The sequence below is a fragment of the Cutaneotrichosporon oleaginosum genome (assembly GCF_008065305.1).
Source record: "Cutaneotrichosporon oleaginosum strain ATCC 20508 chromosome Unknown ATCC20508_contig06, whole genome shotgun sequence".
Classification (NCBI taxonomy): Eukaryota; Fungi; Basidiomycota; class Tremellomycetes; order Trichosporonales; family Trichosporonaceae; genus Cutaneotrichosporon; species Cutaneotrichosporon oleaginosum.
The window spans coordinates 1,339,946-1,360,681 of NW_027072175.1; the positions used below are offsets into that span (position 1 = coordinate 1,339,946).

The window sequence follows — 20,736 nt, forward strand, 5'->3', positions numbered from 1 at the left end:
TCTCAAGGATACCAATCTAACACAATCCCAGACCAGACTGTGTCCTCCTCCCTCGTACCGCGCGTCACCCCCCACTTCACGGACATACCCCCCCCCTCCCTCCTTCCTCTCCACCCGCTTGCTCAACATCCATTTAACCCCCAGTTCATCACCTGGGGACACAACAGTCATACCGTCTTCGACCCCACCCCTCCAGTTCGCTGGAGCCTCGCCCACTCGGGTTGCCCACGAACTCGAACCTGACGACCACGGCCACCCCTTCGACCTCGAACTCAAGCCGCCCCCACACATCAACATCCCGCACCTGAGCTCATCCGCATCAACCGAGTCCTCCTTGCCCTCGGCCCGCTCCGTCTCCAGCCTCGTCCCCCTCTCTTCAATCTCAACTTCGTCGGCCCAGTCCACTACCTCCGCCGGTGGTAGAAACCGCGCATCTCGAGTTCCTACGTCCCGCAAACTCGTCGACGACGATTACCGCCTTGCCCTCGAACGTCTTGACCGCGCTCGTCTAGACGATACCATGCTATCCAGCTTTAAACGTGAGTTTGTCCAGCCGCAAGCTCCGGAAGCGCGGATGCGGATGAATCATCATCCTCGGCCCCCCGGCCACTCCACTCCACGATCGCTCACTCCACTACTTTCCCTTGCCTCCTCTTTCCACATTTACTGATAATCCCCCGCCCGGCCCACCTTCACATTGCTGACTGATAATAGAAATCCTGCGCCACGGCAAACAAGCCAACGCTGACAATGCATCAAACCGCAACCAGGCCAGAGATCGCGCCGAGCGTTCCTCGGCACCCGCTGTCGCTACGCACCGCAAGTCGGCACCACCAGCGACCTCGGACGTTCACGCGCCCGCACCCGCCCCCGCAGCCGCTGCTGAGCATCACGAGCATCGCAGGGAACGCAAGGCCGGCGGCGCCAACGACTATCGCGAGGAAGCCGAGCGCATTGTAGCCGAAGAGAAGGCACAAGGTGAACGCATGCCGCGTTACACTGGCCTCGAAGAATATGACCTCATTGAGAAGATGGGCGACGGCGCATTTTCCAACGTCTACAAGGCCGTCGAGCGTCAAACGGGGCGCAAAGTCGCCGTCAAGGTCGTGCGCAAGTACCAGTTGAACCATTCGCAAGTGAGTACTCTGTTCCGGGGGCCTTGTAGCACCACACTACACATAAACGGACACGGACTGACCGAGCCAGAGCGGCAACAAGCACCTTAACCCCAACTTTAAGAAGAGGCCGCGTGTCACAGAGGTCGGTATCCGTGTCCGCTCCTCTCCTTCCTCACGTTGCGCGCGAGCATAGTGGCTGACTCTCCCAGCGCGCCAACATTCTCAAGGAAGTGCAGATCATGCGCGGCATTGACCATCCGGGCATTGTCCGGCTGCTCCAGTTCTTTGAAAGCGACGAGCACTATTTCCTTGTCCTAGAATGTGCGTTGTTACTTGTATGTGACCACTGCTGACGACAGTGATGGAAGGTGGCGAACTGTTCCACCAGATTGTCAAGCTCACATACTTCTCAGAGGCACTTGCGCGCCATGTCATCGTCCAGGTCGCAGAGGGCATTCGTTACCTTCACGAGGAGCGCGGCGTCGTGCACCGTGACATCAAGCCAGAGAACTTGTTGTTTGAGAGAATCCCCATCATCCCGTCAAAGGAGATTGTGCACCGCCCCTATGACGAGGAGAAGGAAGACGAGGGCGAGTTCCGGCCTGGCGTCGGCGGTGGCGGCATCGGTCGCGTCAAGATTGCCGACTTCGGCCTGTCCAAGATTGTGTGGGACGAGCAGACAATGACGCCGTGCGGTACCGTCGGTTACACTGCCCCCGAAATCGTCAAGGATGAGAGGTACAGCAAGTCGGTTGACATGTGGGCTTTGGGATGTGTTTTGTATACGTTGCTGTGTGGATTCCCTCGTGAGTGGACGATTGTCTGCGAAATGTCATGTCCGCTGACGCCAGCCTTCTATGACGAGAGCATCAATGTCCTGACCGAAAAGGTCGCGCGGGGATACTACACATTCCTGTCGCCCTGGTGGGATGACATTTCGCATTCTGCAAAGGATCTTATCACCCACCTCCTCTGCGTCGACCCCGCACAGAGGTACACAATCGACGAGTTCCTCGCACACCCGTGGATCAAGGCTGGCCCAGAGCCCATTGTGCCTTCTCAGAAGCCCAAGCTACCGGCCGGTGCGCCGCTCGACTCACCTCTCCTCGCCTCTTTGCGTGCGGCCAACAGGGAGGGCCGCTCACCGGGCATTGGCGCCCTCAAGGAAGCGTTCGATGTTACGTACGCCGTGCACCGTATGGAGGAGGAAGGCGCACGGAGGCGTGCATACAATGGACCTGGCGGCGCGGGTACGCGTGGCTTCCTGCAAGGCCTGAATGAGGAGGACGAGGACGGCGACGAGCAGGTCCAGCTCGAGGAGGCGCGGCGGAAGCACGGCGAGCTTGTTGCGCGCGAGATTGAGAAACAGCGCGCACGCGCAGCCGCCAACGCCGCGGCAGGCATCAAGGAGCCGACGGTCACGCACTACGTGGGCCGAGGTGGCGCGAACCGCCGCGAGGCCGAGGCGGCGCTCTATGATGGGCGGGCAGGGCAGCGCGACCGCGCGTCGCAGCGCAAGGCGGGCACGCAGTTCGAGCTCAACCTCGGCAACGCGACGCTGCTGGGACGCCGGAACAAGGCGCATGGCGGATTGAATGGCATGACGATGCCACAGGCCGTCGTGGGGCAGTAGCTAGCCATGTCACATTGTAGTCCAACCAAGTCTAACCATCTAGCCTGCACTCGAGCTACCTCCAGCGGAAGTGTCTATTTGTAGCGGAGGAATGACCCATGTATCAATGCTCGCGCGTTTGCGAGGAGTGCTGAGCTGCCACTGCCACTGCCACATTCACGATGATAGTGCCACGCGACTACAGTAGAAGCAGCTTCATCAGGGACAATTCTCGGAGATCACCACGCCTGGCACCGGCGACCTGCGCTTTTGGGCCGGAAGGCCCTTCGTTGCCCACCGGCTAGCCGCGTGCCGGCGGCTCTTAATGCGCTCAGTTTCCATACATCTCGCGACTTTGCTTTCCATTCTCCAACTCCCCCCCACGTCTCGCACAATGAAGGCCGTCCAGATCTCCAAATTCGCCCACCCCCGCGACATCCCCGTCAGCGAGGTGCCCAAGCCTGTGCCGAAGGCCGGCGAGGTGCTCGTTGAGATTAGCGCGACGGGTCTCAACTTCTTCGAGTAAGTGTGCTTGGTCGGAGCAAGGGAGCGGTGTAGCGCTGCGAGCGCTGCGAGCGGGCGAGAGCGAGGAAGTGCACGTCTTTCAGCGGCGGTGAGACGGATGCAGCGGCACCGAGCTAGAGGGTGCCCCCGTCCTCCTCCCTGCTGCCTCCCGCTTGCTCTCGCTTAAGCTGGCTCCGCTCCGCCCACGCCCACTGGCGCTCTGCGCCTCGCGCCTCGCGCCGTCGCTCACACCCAGCATCCTCCAGTCGCAGGGCAAGTACCAGAACCAGCCGCCGATGCCGTTCATCCTCGGCGCCGAGTTTGCTGGCCGCGTGGCCAAGGACTCGCCGATTCCCGCCGGATGCCCGTTCAAGGCTGGCGACCGCGTCTTCGGCTACGCGCAGGGCTCGCACGCCGAATACGTTGCCGTTGACCACGAGAAGCTCCTCGCCGTCCCCCCCAACATTACTCTCGCGCAGGCTGCTGGATTGTACCTGTGAGTGTTTAGCGTAAGGCTTGCGGCGAGAGCGGTAGGAGGAATCGGAGGAGACGGAGCCGTTAGAGGCCGAGACCGGAGCAGAGATGGGGATCTCATGCCTGTACGGCGGAGGTCGAGAGGGGGAAAGGACGGAGGTTCGGACGCCGCACAACTCTAGTCGCCCGCTCACCGCCCCAGCGTCCCCCCAACCCCGCTGACTCCAGTACTTACCCTACGTCGTACGAGGGCCTCGTGGGCCGCGCGAACACGCAGCCCGGCGAGTGGGTGCTCGTGCACGCTGCCGCGGGCGGCGTGGGCCTCGCGGCGTGCCAGATCGCCAAGGGTGAGTGACCCCCAATAGCGTACTCACGCAGTCCTCGGCGCCAAGGTGATTGCGTGCGTCGGCTCGCCCGCCAAGGGCAAGGTCGCGACGGAGCAGGGCGGCGCCGACTACGTCGTCGACTACACCAAGGCCGGGTGGCAGGACGAGGTGAAGAAGATCACGAACGGGCACGGCGTCGACGTCGTCTACGACCCCGTCGGCATGCTCATCCCCTCGCTCAAGTGCATTGCGTGGAACGGGCGTCTCGTCGTCGTCGGCTTCGTCGCCGGCACGATTGAGAAGGTGCCCGCCAACCTCGTGCTGCTCAAGAACTGCAGCATCGTCGGCCTCTTCTGGGGCGCGACGGCCAGTGAGTCGCGCGCCGCTGACTCTGCAACTCGCTCACACCAGTCCGCGACCCGCCCCGCTACAAGCACGTCATCAAGGAGACGCTGCGCATGGTCGCAGAGGGCAAGCTTACCCCCACCGTGTTCGAGCCCGTGTACGAGGGCCTCGAGGGCGTCACCAAGGGTCTGCTCGACCTCGAGGGCCGCAAGACCTACGGCAAGGTCGTTGTCAGCGTCCGTAAGGATGCCAAGCTTTAAGCTTGACGTGTTGTTCGAGCAGCTCGAGTCATAGAGGGATGTATGCTGTCTGAAGGGAGGACGTGGGTGGTGCGGGAGGTGGGGTCGGTGGGCGTGGTCGTGCACGTCCAACTACTGTGAAATCACCACATACTCTGTCGATAATCTTTTCCTCTAGCGAGTCTCTTCGGTGTGCTTTTCCGTTGTTGTGAGCGGGGTTTGAGAAGATCTCAGTCCGATTAGTGCTCCTGGCGTGCTGGAGCGGCTGAGCAATCACCAACTTCGGCTTTCGCGTCGCGCATCGCACGCAGCATAGCTCTAGATCCACCGACCGTCACCCACTCTCGCACCCTGCCCGTCTCCGACCTAAGCAGCTGTGCTCACATGCCGTTGTACAATGCAATCTAGATCACTCCGCTCCTCTACTCGTCGCGCTGCTCGCGCTCGCGCTGCCCTAGGGCGCGCTTCCTACCGTCAGCTCCACTGCGAAAGCAAACTCACAAAATGGCGGGAGTCACAACCTCGCCCTCGCCGGTCGTGGACCACATCTCGCGCGGCCAGTAGTCTTGCAGGAAGAGATACGTGTGTCCGGCGAGTATGCCGAGCTGGTGTCAGCGGAGATGCCCATCCGTGCCAATATTGAACTCACAATGTCGCCGAGCGCGGCGTCGAAGCCGCCCTGGAGGAGCCAGCTGAACGCGACGAGGCAGAAGGGGAGGTACGGCGCTGTGATACTGCCGTCAGATGGAAACATGGGTGAGGCATATGAACCCACGTTACGACCCCGAAGAGGCTCATCTTGACGCTGGGGTTGCGGCGCGACCAGATGTACACGAGCGCGAAGGCGAGGGAGGAGGAGAGGAAGGGCATGGTGATGAGCGGTGAGAGGGCCTGGGGTGAGTGGGACGTGAGCAGAAGGCCACAGCCACTCACGAGCAGGAACGCCATGACGAGGATCAGGAGCCAGACGTAGTCTGCGCGGCGGTTTGAGAACGAGTTCTCCTCCAGGAGGCGGGAATATCGCATCCTGGTGTGAGCTCGGCGAGTGCAGAGCGCGGCAACCGGATTGACAGAAAGGAGGCAGCCAGAAGAAGCATACCTCGACCATCAACGGCACGACCAAACTTACACGAAGAACAAGTGGAAGCACAGGTCTAGCGACACCTTGCCAAAGTAGCAGAACGTCGTCAGGAAGCGCCATGGCTGCGCCTTGGCGACGGCACTCGTCCAGCTGAAGTAGAGCTGTAGTGGTGCGACGACTTGGCACTCCTGCAGTGAGAGTCAATGAACAGAAAAGAGCAGCGGTGGGAACAACAAGAGAGGCAAGGCAGACGAGTTGGCGCAGGGTGTCCGATGAAGCGCGAGGTAGAGGAGGCCAGAGAACAGCGTCAGCTCAAGTCATGACGAGCAGAAGCCACTCACAACCAACAAGCTCGTCGCGGCAGACGCGACAAGCCACGCGCGCGTAACAGGCGGTATAGCAGTGAACCACTGTTCGAGGTCCATCGAGTTCAATACGGTCAGAGCAATGGCGAGATGTCACCGACTGCCTCCACCCACCGCATCATCCCCGTGCGTCACGTGACGTTGCCACCCAATGGACACTAATGCACTTGGCGGGCGTCGCGATCTAGCTGCGTCAACAACACTATGAGCTTGAGCACCCCGCCGCCCGAGTGGCAGAACGTGATCCGCGCGCGCCTCATGGCTGCGCAGGCGGCGCGCGACCCGCTCAAAGACATCATCGAGCAGTGTGGGTCCTGTCGTGGCGCGGCTGACGGCAGACCAGCAGCTCGCGGCCGCCGCGCGCGAACTCAAGGTCCGTAATCGCGCGCTGTTGCGATCAGGCGGCGGCGGCGGCGGGGATGTGTGAGTGGATTACGCGAAGGCATCGGTAGGGGAGGGGGAGGGGGCTGGCAGGAGGGCGGACTGACGACCGGCGATACCTGCGCTCGGGCCCATGCCCGCTGGCAACGCCACGCCCGCTGCGACTTGCGTCGGCCTTCACTCGTAGCGCTGACGCCAGGCCCGCGCCGCTCGTATCGCATCTCGACGCGCAACTCAACACCCTCCGCGCAGAAATCTCGGGCTTGTATCGCACGCAAGCCGCGGCGCAGAACAAACAGCTCGCGTTGAGCGACGCGCTGCGCGATCGCGACGAAGAGGTGCGCGGGCTGCGCGAAGAAGTGCGGCAGCTGCGCGAGACGCGCGACACCATGGCCCGCCGCGAGCAGAACACGAACGAGCGATTGCGGGTCAAGGACGACGATGCCAAGGTGGGTGGAGAGGTGGAGGGACCAAGGGAGGGCTGGCGCGGCAACGTGCTGCTCGCGCTGGCCACGCTCCGCGCTTCGCTCGTGGCTTGCTCGCTAACCCCAGGTTCTGCATGACGAGATACTCGCCCTCCAGATCGAAATCAGCGGGCTGACACAACGCAACACCGCGCTGCAGGCCGATAACGCGTCGCTCCTCCAGCGCTGGCTCGACAAGATGAACATGACGGTCGACGAAATGAACGCCGAGTTCGAAGCCGAGGCGGGCGCTGGCGCAAGCAAGGACGAAGGGGATTTTCGGGGCGGCGGGAAGGCGTGAGCGCGTCTTCCCGCGGACTCGGAGCTGGGCTAGCTGGACCCGAGGTGCGAGTGGAACTGGCGGACAAGGGAGATGCAGAGACAGGGACGAGCACGAGGGCGCACTCGGCCGACTGGGAGGTTGTAGAGTCCAGCAGCGCGCTCGACGACGACGACTGGGCCGAGGCGCGCGCCAGTGTTGTATAGTATGCAGCGGGTGCAGTACATGAGACATGGCCAGAGTCCATCGAGCTAGATAATACAACAGATTAGGATACAAAACGTAGAGAGGGGGGGGGGGGGGGAATCATTGTCGCATGCGCTTCGCTGCTCGGTCGTCAGACCGTGGCGGGTCGACACGCCACGAGGGCATGTTGCTCGGCACAGACGGGACGCTCGGTCCTGGTCCTACAGGGGGCGCCGTGCTCGGCCCTGCGCCGCCCATTCCACCGCTCAACGCCCAAATGAGGTCCTCGTCAGGCGGCGTCGATACGCCGTACGTTCCGTTCCCTGCGTCCGTGGTAGTAGGCCATACAAACTCCTGCGAGTTGGACGAACTGCTGCCCGTCCCGCTGCTACCGCCCCCACCGACACCTGCACCGAGCATGTCTCGAACGAAAGCGTGCCCGCCGCTTCGGCTCGTGAGTTCAAACAGCTGATGCTGCTGTTTCTCAAGCAGCACCCGCTTCTGCTCCTGATGTGCCTGCTGAATCTGCAGCCACGCGTAGGTGGTCAGCATCGAGCTGTCCCAGCCGCCGTTGCCGCCGTTGATCGATGGGCTGGGCATGAACGCGGGCCCATTCATCGGCATGAAGGGCTGCGGGCGGTACTGCTGCCATGCGGGCGCGGTGGGCTGGGGCGGCGGCGCCTGGTGCAGGCCCATGGCATAGCTTAGCGACGCAGTAGTGGGCGACTCTGGGCGCTCGGGCGCCTCCTCGACGAGCGAGCCGACAAAGCTTCCTTCCGTCTCGCGATAACTGCGGCGGCGGCGCTCACGCTCACGGTCCGGCGCACGGCGGCGTGCCTTGTAGCTTTCCTTGCCCTTCAGGCTCTTGCCGACAGTGGGTTTCTTGCCTGGCGCGTCCTCGTCGTCGCTGCCGTCCTCGCCAGCGAGGGCCATGGCTTCGAACTCGGCGGCGCGGCGACGCTCAATAGTCCCTTCATAGTCGTAGTACCTGTCAACCTCGGTGTCAAAGTCGGCGCTGCAGAATTCGTAAGGCTTGCCATTCGCGCCGAATATGAGGATCGAGACTGAAACGCCGCAAAGAACGGATAGCTCGTACGCCTTCTTCATGAGACCGGCCTTTCGCTTGAGGAAGGTGACATTGCGGTTGCGCTCGTCCTTTCGGGTCAGTAATGTGATGCGAGGAGGGCAATCGCGCGGAGTGCACCGTGGCGAAGGGGACGGAGGGGGAGGGGAGGCAGGACAACAAAGTAGAAGCGGGGAGAGTGATGATAGATAAGGAACGATCCATCACAGTTGCGATGAGGCCCAAACATGGACACGTACCGTGAGCGGCTTGATCTCAATCTTCTTGCGGCCCATTGTCTTATCGTCTACCGTCGGTTCTTGGGTAGTGTCCGAGATCCAGAGATAGAGCGGGGTGTCGAAAGTGTGGGCTTGGCAGCGGCGAAGCGACGGGGGCTAGGCCGGGGATGACACTTGGGCGGGGATGGTGATCTGGATGGGATGAGACGAGGATGCTGGAATAGAAGCCAAGAATCTTGGCGATGAATGTATGGCGACTTGTGTCGGAGTTGAGCGCAGCAGGCGACGAGTGCGATGGATCGGAGAGAGGAGAGAGAGAGAGGAGAGAGAGAGAAGAAAGAGCGAGATGGAGGAGAAGGGTGCTATGTTTAGTGGGGCGACTATTTCTGGGTGGGGCCAGAGCCAATTCGGGCGGCAGCGGGTCTTGTGCGCAGTCCTCGCTTCCCTTGCGCTCTCTGCAAAACTCATTCGTTCCCCCGACTGCTGTTCCCATCCACAACTCTAATCTCCCATGCACCACACACCCCCCACCCTTTTACTCGCTACCACGCTTGCACAACTGCGCGCCGCCACCGCCTCCAGGAGACGGCGGCCACAGGATTAAAAGGAGATGGAAGAAGGACCTCGGCCTCAGGCTTCGTGCGGTGCAAAACTGCGGAGGGCAATGGATTGGTTACCGATTCGATCGGGCGGGATCAAATATGGTCCGCTCCACCCCTGATGAGCTGCCCTTGTGCCCTTGCGGCCGCGGGTTAATAGGACAGAGACTGACAGTGCAGTGGTGCTCATGCACGTGACGTCATCATCCCCCGTGTGGCACATCTCATGCTGATTGAACAGACATGTGTCCACCCTCTCATTCTCCCATCGTACCTGCTGCAATCACCGAGCGGGCTCTCGTTTCTAGAGCTGGGCCATGGATCTCAACTACCAACCTTATCGATTCGAGCCTCGAGCTACTCTAGGTACAGGCAATCACAGCCCGTTAGCTAGTCCGATCTTACTGCGCATCGCTGCGCCGGCATCTGCTCGATACCGAACGCTGTACCCCACCTCGCTAAAACCCTCGGCCGTCGCTCTTCTGCACCGGCACCGTACTCGTCACTTGTGCCGATGCCTCATCCCTCTTTCCTCATGCCTCACTTACCACGATCAACATCCAACACCAATGATGACTGACCTCCCAACTCTCATACGTCCAATGGTCGTCTGACCAGAATTCCAGATAAAAGCCGTAAGGGGGCCAACGGGGCCAACGGGGCCACGGGGCCATCGGTCCGCCCCCCAGTTCCATCAATGTTTCCGATATATCTACTCGCGACTCGGCGTTTGAGTTCTCACGAATCGCGCAGTCCACGATGCTCCTTTGCCCCGTCATCGTCGCGTCCGGTGCTCGGAATAGTTACAGGATATGCGCAGCTGCATGCCTCAACGCCATCACCGCCCTACAGGTTACAGGTAACACTCTCTATGCCTCGATACAAGGCCTCCCACTGGCTACCAGGCCACCAGGCCACTAATGATACGGCCCGAGGTCAAACTGGTGTCCGCACCACACACACGTCCATTTGTCGCCGTCTCGCACGAACGAGCACCATTCTGTGTGTGAGCACGTTCTGGAGTCTGTATGGGTCCAATGGGGCGCATGGGGCGCATGGTTCCGGCGATTGGTCTGGGGCGAGGTCAACGCCCGCGCCCGCCCCTCACGGCCGCGCCCTACTGTCCCCGCCGCTCACCTCCCTCAGTCGTCGCTGTCATCGCCCTTTCAGCACCCCGACGCCCCTCCCCCCCCCCCTTCAATGCCCTCCAGATCTCTGACCCCTCTGATCAAATGAACCTCTACTCACTGCCCTTGTTCTCTCCCGAGTCGTTGCCAGGGCACTGCCGGAGGAGGGACATGCTGATTCGAACGCGATCGAACGAGATACCTTATGAAGAAGAGGTAGCGAAGAAGCTGTGCTTGCTGAAGATGGCGTGGGATACGTGGGATTAGCCTGCTCGTTGCTGGTCTGGTGATGGTAAGTGAGTGGAGAAATCCGGGGGGGGGGGGGCAAAAGAGGTCGTGTGATGTGACTCGTACTCCCAAGCTCCCAGGCCGTGTTTTATGTTGACTTCGGGGCGCGACGGCGAGGGGCACCGTGATGGCCGCGGTGCCAAGTGTGGGGGAGGAGGGGAGGGATCTCATGACAATGGGGCGAGATCTCGGCGATGACAGTCTGACGCCGCCCACCTTCCCATTTCCGCCGTCGAACGCCACCGCACACACACATCCCACGCTTCCATCGCGCATCTCCCAAGAAGCCTCTACTCCCCTGCTTCACCAGATGCATCAGAACGTTTCGTCCTCCGAATCCGCCTCATCCAATCCAAAGATCTTCTTGATGTCGGCGAGCGAAGCGCGCTGCTTTTGGCCAAGGGATGCGTTGATCAGCGCCGTCTTGGTCCGTTGAATCTTCATGATTCGCTTCTCCACGGTGCCCTTGATAATGTACCGAGTGACAAAAACCGGGCGATTCTGTCCGAGGCGATGCACGCGGTCGATAGCCTGCTGCTCTATGGCCTCGTTCCACCATGTATCCATCATGAAGACGTCTACAGTCAGTCACCTAGACAGTCCGAGAAGTGGCACTCACGGTTGGCCATAGTGAGGTTGAGGCCAACGCCACCCGCCTTGAGTGAGATAAGCAGGACGACGGGCTCGTTGGCCGGTTGACCGAACTCCTCAACACAGGCCGCGCGCTGTTGCTGGCTCATGGACCCATCGAATCGCAGCCAGCGAACTCCTTCTTTCGTCAACGTCTGCTCGATCAAATCTACCGTCAGCTTTGGACGACGCGCTCGCTCACCGAGGAAGGAGGTGAACTGCGAGAACACGAGCGCCTTGTACGTGGGTTCCTCCAGTCTCATGCTCTCCAGTTTGCGCGCCAAAGCGCGCAGCTTGGTGCTCGAGACAAGGTCCACCTTGCCGATTGTCACAGTGTCCTGCGAAGCGGCACTCTCAAACGGGTTTGCTCGTCGTCGCCGTCGCTGCACCGTCCGCAAGTCAGACACTTTCAGCGGCCCTTTGTCACATGTGGGACATGTCGCCTCTTTGCCCAAATCTTCACAGTGGCCGATGTAATCAACAATGCAATCCTGGCACCTGATATCAGTATCTTACGACAGAACGCAACTCACCCTCGGTGATAGCAGGGCAGGAGCACCTCGTCGAACACCTCGCCGAAACAGATAAGACACTCGGGTGTTGACTCGGCGTCACCAAGCTCTTTCAGCACCTGCACCGCGAACGCCGGGTCGACTGCCCCAGATCCCTCGCCGCCAGCGTACGACGCTATCAATTCCTTGATGTTACCCTCGTCCGCCCCCTCGGTGTCACCGTCCAGCAACTGATCACCCGACTCATCCTCCTCTCCGCCCTTGCTCATTACGAGTAGCGGGTGGTCTACGCACTGCCGCAACTTCATGAGCATGGCCAAAATAGACGTGTAATTGGACATTGCGCGACCGTCTGCGTCGAGCTCGATGAATTTTTGCCGCGCGCGATTCTCCAGCTGCTTGTAGATTTGGCGCTCTGTCCGGGAGAACTGAAGCACCTGCACATCGACAGTTTTGGACGGCAAGTCGACCACCAGGCGACCGTCCTTGTCTCGCATGTTCTTCTCTCGGCGCAGAAGGCACGACTCCAGAATGAACTGGACAACGTTGATCGCCTTGGGATCCTGGTTGAGGAAAGGGATTGTGACGAAGCTGCGGAAAAAGCTGTACAGGCCCCATGGTTCTAAGCGGAGGAAGTGGCTTCTGTCAGCTGACAGCGCTCTCCTGACTTACAGAAGAGAGTACAGGTCATCCAGGCGGTTGACAATAGGCGTACCCGTGAGGGCCCATCGCCGTCTCCCCTTCAGCTCATAGCACGCCTTTGCAATCTGCGCGGTGCGATTCTTGATGTTATGCGCCTCGTCGAGCACAATGCGTAGAAATTGGTCTAAGGTCAGTCCCTTGACACGGTGTCCCTCACAGTCGTATATACTGCTGCCGTCGTAGTTTGGCTTGTCCTTGTTCTTCTTCCACCGCCCGTACTCGCTTCCTAGAGTGCCATAACTGGTGATGACGACGTCGACCTTCTTCTTGCCTTCCTGGGCCAACAGCCGGCTAATGTCTGCGCGGTCGTTACCATACCACAAGGCAGCCGTAATTGAACCCGGGGCGCTCATCTTCTCGAGTTCGTCCTTCCACTGTGCGGCGAGCGAGACAGGGCAAACGACAAGCGTCGCACGAGGTGGCTGGCGCTTTGGTTTTGGCGCGTTGGCAACCGCCTGCCACTTACTCGAAAGCGTGACCTGAACGAACTTGCGTCGCTTCGACGGTCCCTCGTCGTCCTCGCCCTCCTCCTTGACAGGCTGAGAGGACTCAGGCTCTTCGTCGTCGCGGGCGGCGTGAATGAGCGACGTCATCATACATGTTTTGCCCATGCCTGTGGTCAGTTCAGCACAAATCGCGCGCAACTGACCCATCGCGTCCGCCAAAATGCCACCGCGGGCGGTGTTCTCTGCCCGTGGGAACTCGAGGCTCAACTCGCCGCTATATGGGTTCCAGAAGAACTTGCGCGAGGGGTCGATGATATCATCGTCATCCTCAATCTCGATGGGATCGCCGACCTGACGGTCTTTCCGGAAAGCGTACCTGCTGTTAGCTCCATCTGACGCACGCCAGCTTACTCCTCCCAAAGGGGATGCAAGGTCTGGTTCGAGTCTCGGAGATTGTCCTTGCCCGCTTCACGAGCCTGCATCCAGGTGAGTGCCTGTTTCTGATACGGTCGCAGCGTGTAAAGGAAGGTGTCTGGTGGCTCAGACTCGAGGAGGTTCGCGTCGTTCATCTGTGCCCTGCAAGTTAGTCGCGGAATACAGACCTGCTCACTTCCGGTAGATGGTGTCGATTTCGTTCAATTGCTCATCGTTGAGCTTTTCCTCTTCGTCGCCTGAGTCCTCCTCCTCTTCATCGCTGTTCCGTGCGGACGCCTTTCCCTTGTCCTTGCCGGACCCTGGACTTGGACTCTTACGTGGGCTTTTGCGCGGCGACACTGTCGACTTGAGGTTCGCGTCAAAAATGGCAGCGGCGGACCCAGGCTTCTTCTGCGCGAGCACGAGCTCGTTGGACTGCAAAGGCTTCACGCCGATGCGACCTGCATCAGCCCAACCATCGATTAACTCACTGAATAGTGCGCCTAATGCCTCTTTACGCGAGCGCATGGCCTCCTCTTCAGCCGTCTCCTGCTGTTCCTGCCAGAAAGTATTGCTTTCTAAGCGGTCCTTCTTCTCTATCTTCTCGAACCCCTGACGCGCGAGATACACCTTGACATTCAGCAGAATGGTGCTGCCCGTCGCAAGAACTTGCGGACAGTCAATCACATGCCCCTCCAGCTCGACTGGCATCAGCAGTGAACAAGTATGGGTGGCGAACTCACTTACACCCGCATCGAGCAGGTGGACCAGAAATCCGGCCTCAGTGACAGATAAGCGACCGACCTCTGCTGATTAGCGGGCCACAACAGCAAGCACTGACCAAAGCCCCGCTCATTTCGGAAGCGCACAACTTGGTCGACCTTCTTCGCCGCCGCCTTCTTCGTCTAGCGTCAGTCATTATCGACGAGGCCCTCTCACAATTGGTGCCGCTTTCTTCATCATGGCACCGAGTGTCATTTGCTTCCCACCGATCTTTGACTTGGCGTGTACGACTTTGCCGTTCACTAATCGAGCTGGGCCAAGCTTGGCGCTTGTATCTGGTCCGAGTTTGTCGACGGCCTTGGCCTTGGGACGCTCAAAGACAACCACGCTCCCCGGCGAGCAGTATCCCTTGCCCTTGGACAGAGACCAGCCCTCGCAAACAAATTCGCCGAGGTAGCCGCGCGTGAAGCTAGGCCGCACGGTCGAGCGATGCTCCTGGGTCGCGGGGCGCTTGGAACGCGATGGAGCAGCCGGTGGCGAGGAGGGGAGCTTGGCGGACGACGTGAGTTTGGAGGAGGATGATTGTCTGGACGCAGATGGTCGGGAGGATGATCGTGGAGGGGAAGAACGTGAGGAAGGTGCCGAACCGCCGACCACCACGAAGTCATCGTCGTCGTCGCCGGGAATGAACAGCGCTTCCTTTCGCGAGGGCCCGTCACTCGCGGGAGCGGCTTCTTCCTCCGAGTCCGAGTCGGCGGGAAAGAAGAGGTTACGCTTGGAGGGGCTGCTCATCGCTTGCGATAGATGGCCGTGCTAATGGAGTTGTAATGTAAACTGTAGACACAAAAACATTGCAGACGCGTCGCGCGTCAGGTTAGTCAACTGGAGGTGGAGGTTCCAAATCGTATATCCCAAGCTATATCCGTCGCGCGTCATCGGCGACCTTCCACAAGAGTTGGTGTGATCGGCACGACGGCCGCCGGGCTGTGGGCGGGTTTCGATGACCTTGCTGGTGATTGCCATCATAACTTTGCCACTCCGCGCTTACACTTGTCCATCGTCGAGCTTGCGCCATGGACCCGCGATTCCTTTTCCTTCGATACCCGGCGCAGGAAGCGCTGCCGCTGCGTACAACATTTGCGCACACTAATACCTCGTTTGGAAGCGTGCGCCTCAACTACTGGCCAGCGCGGCGGCCAGCCCCGCCCTCCCGTGTCGTCCTCTTCGTGCCCGGTGCGTCAGCCCATACTCACTTGCCACCGCCCTCTCCTCTCTCTTCGCTCTCCTTTTTGTCTGGCATCTCATCTTCTATTCTATACTACGCGATGCCCGTGGCGTTCCCATCTCATCCCAACTCCGCTGATTCTAGGCAACCCCGGCTGCCCCGAGTACTACACGCCTTTCCTGACGATGCTGCACGCGCGTCTCCCCGACTCCCATGCCGTTCTTTGCACGTCGCATGTGGGCGGCGAACCCTCTATTGCAGCCCCGGAACAGCCCCTCTGTCTGCGGCAGCAGGTCGATGCGAAAATTGAGGTCATCTCGGCCCTACGGGCGAGCCTTGAGGCCTGGCCGCGGGAGAGTGGCGAAGCACCAGAGCTCGTGGTCGCTGCGCACAGCGTCGGGTCTTGGATGACCTGCGAAGTCGCCAAAGTCGTCGACATCCCTACATCTTACCTCCTTTTCCCGACACTCGGCTGGATCGCAAACTCATATCACGGGTGGACAATGTGGCCACTCTTCCACAGGCCTCTGCGTCCCCTCATGCCGTGGATTTCGTACCTCGTCCGGCCGCTCCTCCCTTTTGTTACTCTCCCGGCGGCGAGCTATGCTCTCGTGTCCTCGCCCACGACTATCAAGCATGCGCTGCACCTCGCGCACTCCGAAATGGCGATCATCCGAGAGCCAGACGAGGGGTGGTTCCGCACCCAGAGTGAACTGCCCGCTGGGCGGGGTGCGCACAGTGTCTGGAGCGCCGGCAATATGGATGGCTGGGTAGGCAAGGAGGGGCCTATGATCCAGTCGTGGCTTGGGGAGGAGCGCGTTGTCAAGCTTGAAGGCGTGAGACACGCTTTCTGTCTTTGTGAGTGGTGACTGACGATATGGAGAGTGCTGACGGACAGGGGAGGAGGATTATCGCCAAGTCGCGGACATACTTGCTGGGTGGATAGTCGAAGGGACTAAGGCCAGGTTGCTCGACTAGACACGAACTGGACGTGAACGCTTGTAGCAATATAACGGTGATCTAACGACGCTATGTGAACCGATCTCTCGCCCAAGGCACGGCCCGAAATCCACATTTAATTGCGCCATTCCGACTGACAAATCTGCTGCTGCTATGCATGTACTAATGTAAATCTATTCGAGGGTGAGGATTGTGAATACAACGAGAGAGAAGAAGCTAAAAACTTAAGCCCTATGATGTGGGGATGTTTGTCTGGGTCTGATCGCTGGAGATGCTGCGTCGGCCCCCCTCCAAGTTCAGGCTGCGAAGAGCGTCGGGAATGTCAAAGTGGAAGAAGGGAGTGGCGCGATCGAGAAGCGTGAGCGAGCTGCTGCTCGAGCCTGAGCTGCCAGTGGTGCGGCGAGGATCGCCGAGGTCCTCGCCATCGCTAACAACCGGCGACTCGTCAACCGTGCCGTACAGGTCGGTCTTCTTGTCGGCGATTGATGAAGAGGAGGACGAAGTGGACGCCTCGATCTTGGTCTCGACAACAGACTCGATGTCGGGGCGGGGGCGGGGCGTGACGGGGCGAACCGATCTAGGGTCGGCGTCACCGCCGACACCGTATGCGCCAACGACAGGGGCGATCTCACCGTTGGGGTCGGCACGGTTGATACCCCGCCCGAAGCCTCCGGCGATGAGGGCTCGTCTGATCCACGGAGACAGGATGCCAGTGAAGTGGAAGTCGACCGGCTTGTCCGCCCACTTCTCAACTTCTTTGCGCGCGTCCACCAGATTCTGCACACCCGTCGTGTCGATGTTGGCAACAGCTGAGAAATCCAGGATTACCGCGCGGAGAAGCGGCTTGTGCTTGTCGTCCTCGGTGTGCTCCTCACCCTTCTTGGGTCCTGGGTCGTTCCAGGGCCGGTCGCCCTTCTTAATCTGCGAATAGTCTTTGCCCCGGCGCGTGTGGCGCTTAGCATAGTCGACGAGACGGTCGTTGATGTAAGAGGCGTTGGGGTACAGGAATGACTCTTCGAAGCGGTAGATGATGACTCCAGGGGGAGGAGGCTCAACAGGAACGTCGCGGTTTGTAACGCCGTCGCTCTCCTCGAGAGGGACGAATACGTCACGGGTCGGCGCGTCCTCAGCATCCTCAGTGCGGATTCGCACACGTCCAAGGAAGTGGCCCTTGGGACGGGCGATGCGGAAAAGAAGGAGGACCACAGAGCACACAAGCGACCAGTAAATGCCGGATTCGATGTTGTAGAAGACCGACCACAAGACGGCACCGACGAAGATGAGGTACTCGAGGGGCGAGACGCGCCAGAAGGCAATAGATTGCTTCGGGGAGGTCACCAGATCCGCAACAGCGTGAATGATGAGACCCGAGAGAGTGGCGTTGGGGATCCAGTAGAAGGCCGGGGCCACTGCGTACAGCGCAATGATGACGACAATACCGGTGGGGATACCCGCAGCCGGGGTGCGGACACCCGACTTAGATTTGAGGGCTGAGCGCGAGAAGGAGCCGGTCGAGGGGTAAGCGGAGAATACAGAACCGAGAGTGTTGTTGACGCCGATGGCAATAAGTTCCTGGTTCGGATTGATTTTGTATCCGTTCAGACGGCCGAACGACTTCGCAATGGCGATGTGCTCGAGAAGCAGGATGATCGTAGCAACAGGAAGGTGCGAGCCCATGGCGCCAATGAGCTCACCAGTAATGAGAGGGCGGCCTAGGTGCTGCAGGCCCGTGGGGACCTTGCCCACGAGCGCGATGCGAGGCTTCGCGTGATGGACGTTGATGCGCCACGAGATAATTGTGAAGATAATGATCACGAAGGCGTGACGGAGTGCCTGTGCGAAGAAGGCGGCCCGAGCGTACTTTGGATACCGGCGCTGGACAAACGCGAGACTCCACTTAATAAAATACAGCAGGGCAAGTGCCGAGACACCAAAGGCCGCGTCAAGCTTGGCCTGCGGTAGATGCTTGAGTGTATTGATAATGACCTTGTAGGTTGAATCCCTGGTGTTGAGAAGCTTCGATACACCCAGTAGGGCAGGAACTTGGCCGGCAGCGATGTTGATGGCCGAACCAGTCATGAAACCGGAGACTGCGGGCTGCGGGATGAACTCGATGATCCAGCCGACACGGAGGAGACCAATCGCCAATACGATGCAGCCGCAGATAAACGCCAAGCAAGTTGCAATCTCGGGTGCAGTCCACTTGTCGGGATGAGCAGCCATGACCTTGTGCACGATGACACCAGTCTCGAGAGACATGACCGCGACGGGACCAATCGAGACATCCTTGGAGGTGGCGAAGAAGGCGTAGGTAAGAACACCGATGAACGAGGAGTAGAGGCCGTACTCGGCGGGCAGACCGGCGAGCTGCGCATACGAAAGTGACTGAGGAACGAGGACCATGCCAACAGTGATACCCCTTGTTGTCAGCCCATGGCCGAAGAGATCGCAAGTATGTGCCACAAACTCACGCAATCAGGTCACCAGTGAGCCATGTGAGGTTGTAGCGCGGCAGCCATTGCAGGAAGGGGAAAAGACTCTTGACATACTCCAGTGCCTGCCATCAGCGATAAAGCCAGACGCATGGGCAATGAGCAAGACTTACCGCCTGGGGCCAGTCACGCTTGTTCTCTTGGAAGTACTCCGTTACAGAAATGGAGCGGGGAACAGTGTCATCGTCCAGGCCAGCAATCTTCTTCGCCTTGGCCTTGACGCGCCGTCCGAAGGTACCGTAGGCTGGCATAGTATGAGAAGGGGGCGCTGGAGGCGCCAGGTATCTCGCGAGGAACCGAGAGAGGAAAGATGAGATAACGTGTGGAACTTGTCCAAGAGGTGGATCTGTGCCAAGCCAAGGCGAGTATTGTCGTCAACCGTTTTGAGCTGAAGCGAGCGTGGCGTGCAGGATCCTCTGTAATGTCCGAGGGGTGTGCGTTCTTGGCGCCGAGCCTCGTCTATAGTTATATGTCTAGGTTATCTATGCGCGTAGCCGGGAGTCCAAGACCGGGATGTAGTGGTAGTGAGAAAATAGAAAGAGCGAACGAACGAGGTGGGTCGATCCATGGTGAGTGTAGTCAGCACGTACGCGGATAGACGGATGGCGACATGACGCAAGTGTGCGACTAGGCGGAGCATCTCCAATACATCAAGCAGCCTACACGGCCATGAGCCGCTGAAACGAGCGAGCGCGCGGAGGGCGCTAGGGCGTGTGCACGTAGCTTTTCCTGAGCAGCGAGCATTAAAGCGGGAGTCAGTGTGCGTCAGAATAGCTGCTCATGAGCCACGCTTCCTTGAGCGCCGGAGAACAGGAGAACTAGTGGAGGGTAAAAGACATGTCGCAATGTTGGCGCCATCTCGCATATACAGCTGAGCACTCATCACGCCATGCCCACGTGCGTTTCGCGTGGACGCCCTTTAGGTTTCCTAATACAGAGGCTTTTGAGCATTAGCGGAGCTTAAGGGGCATTTATCACTTCATTCATCGTCTGAACTTCTACGACACCTAACAACTTTGTCAGTCTCCTCTCATCAGCTCATTAGCTCCATCTCTGAAATCCCCGTGTCTGTCCCCCAAACTAAGTACATACATGTATTTCTCCATGATCCATGGCCCATGATGAATGACCAACCCACCCCCAGGTCTGGCACGTGTTTCAGGCACTCGGGGATTGGCATGACATACCACAAACCCGACTGTCCATGCGCCATCACTACGCCACCCTCAGAATCTGGAACTTTTCGCGATGCGTGCTCACTCACCACTCACTGACAGAGAAACACCATCCTCCCTCCTCGCTATGCTCACCGAGCTTTCACTGATCACGCTCACCTTCACGACTGCGAGGTATAACATCCCCACTTGCCCCACATTCCGCCCCGCAAAACTGTGAGCCGAAAAAGCCCAGCCCTCTGTGCGCCATCGTGAGCACATTCCGCTCGCTCCTTGCGAGCGACCCAGACCTGGTGGCGCACGAGCCGGCTTCCACGCGCAGCGCGAGCGTGAGCCCGGTGACCGGTCTGATCTGAATCTGCGGCAAGTAATTTAGCACACTGACGATCAATGTGCGTTCTGAGTGTGAGTGTGTGAGCGTCAACTTTGCTGCGTCTTCTCAGAGTAAATTGTGCAATCCGCGCCGCCCTGCGGAGATGGCCTCGCCAATAGTCCGTGCTTCCATTGGCTGTGCTGAAGTGCTCCGCTGAGTTCCACATGCCGCGGAGACACTCTTGCGATTGCACGAAGCTCGAACTGGAGAGTCGTAAGAACAGCCTCAGCCCGACGACGCCGGAATTATGTCGGGCGACGGCACAAATTTCTCTTGAGATCTGGAATATTCAAGTATGATGCGGCCCCCGCATTTGCGTCAACACAGCGAAGCAGGCCATCTTCTCTCTTGATGAGCACCACGGCGTGAGCGTGTGACTTGCGACTATTCGCT

At 59.6% G+C, this 20,736-nt stretch overlaps 7 protein-coding genes across 7 annotated transcripts; 3 read left to right on the forward strand and 4 right to left on the reverse strand.

The window, feature by feature from the left end:
* Window positions 1-986: 986 nt before the first annotated feature.
* On the forward strand, window positions 987-2,751 carry COLE_06953 (uncharacterized protein; the record flags this gene model as incomplete). The annotated part of the gene is made up of 5 exons (XM_018420519.1): window positions 987-1,136; window positions 1,207-1,260; window positions 1,328-1,439; window positions 1,478-1,924; window positions 1,970-2,751. The coding sequence occupies 5 exons, from the start codon at window positions 987-989 to the stop codon at window positions 2,749-2,751; spliced, it is 1,545 nt and encodes a 514-aa protein (XP_018276103.1).
* A 373-nt stretch (window positions 2,752-3,124) lies between these two features.
* COLE_06954 (uncharacterized protein) lies at window positions 3,125-4,639 on the forward strand (the record flags this gene model as incomplete). Its single annotated transcript, XM_018424216.2, has 5 exons — window positions 3,125-3,252; window positions 3,491-3,730; window positions 3,937-4,055; window positions 4,087-4,404; window positions 4,446-4,639. The coding sequence occupies 5 exons, from the start codon at window positions 3,125-3,127 to the stop codon at window positions 4,637-4,639; spliced, it is 999 nt and encodes a 332-aa protein (XP_018276104.1).
* A 401-nt stretch (window positions 4,640-5,040) lies between these two features.
* COLE_06955 (uncharacterized protein) lies at window positions 5,041-6,124 on the reverse strand (the record flags this gene model as incomplete). The annotated part of the gene is made up of 7 exons (XM_018424217.2): window positions 5,041-5,086; window positions 5,120-5,223; window positions 5,268-5,352; window positions 5,394-5,509; window positions 5,552-5,645; window positions 5,748-5,887; window positions 6,041-6,124. The coding sequence occupies 7 exons, from the start codon at window positions 6,122-6,124 to the stop codon at window positions 5,041-5,043; spliced, it is 669 nt and encodes a 222-aa protein (XP_018276105.1).
* Window positions 6,125-7,495: 1,371 nt separating this feature from the next.
* COLE_06956 (uncharacterized protein) lies at window positions 7,496-8,734 on the reverse strand (the record flags this gene model as incomplete). Its single annotated transcript, XM_018424218.2, has 2 exons — window positions 7,496-8,530; window positions 8,699-8,734. The coding sequence occupies 2 exons, from the start codon at window positions 8,732-8,734 to the stop codon at window positions 7,496-7,498; spliced, it is 1,071 nt and encodes a 356-aa protein (XP_018276107.2).
* Window positions 8,735-11,006: 2,272 nt separating this feature from the next.
* Window positions 11,007-14,910, reverse strand: COLE_06957 (uncharacterized protein; the record flags this gene model as incomplete). Its single annotated transcript, XM_018424219.2, has 13 exons — window positions 11,007-11,269; window positions 11,311-11,490; window positions 11,524-11,819; window positions 11,855-12,472; window positions 12,506-12,659; window positions 12,693-13,148; window positions 13,185-13,357; window positions 13,393-13,557; window positions 13,592-13,856; window positions 13,887-14,099; window positions 14,139-14,201; window positions 14,237-14,300; window positions 14,335-14,910. 13 exons carry the CDS (start codon window positions 14,908-14,910, stop codon window positions 11,007-11,009), a joined length of 3,486 nt encoding a protein of 1,161 aa, XP_018276108.1.
* Window positions 14,911-15,191: 281 nt separating this feature from the next.
* Window positions 15,192-16,321, forward strand: COLE_06958 (uncharacterized protein; the record flags this gene model as incomplete). The annotated part of the gene is made up of 3 exons (XM_018424220.2): window positions 15,192-15,351; window positions 15,488-16,201; window positions 16,242-16,321. 3 exons carry the CDS (start codon window positions 15,192-15,194, stop codon window positions 16,319-16,321), a joined length of 954 nt encoding a protein of 317 aa, XP_018276109.1.
* Window positions 16,322-16,534: 213 nt separating this feature from the next.
* Window positions 16,535-19,046, reverse strand: COLE_06959 (uncharacterized protein; the record flags this gene model as incomplete). The annotated part of the gene is made up of 3 exons (XM_018424221.2): window positions 16,535-18,722; window positions 18,775-18,860; window positions 18,909-19,046. 3 exons carry the CDS (start codon window positions 19,044-19,046, stop codon window positions 16,535-16,537), a joined length of 2,412 nt encoding a protein of 803 aa, XP_018276110.1.
* Window positions 19,047-20,736: the final 1,690 nt, after the last annotated feature.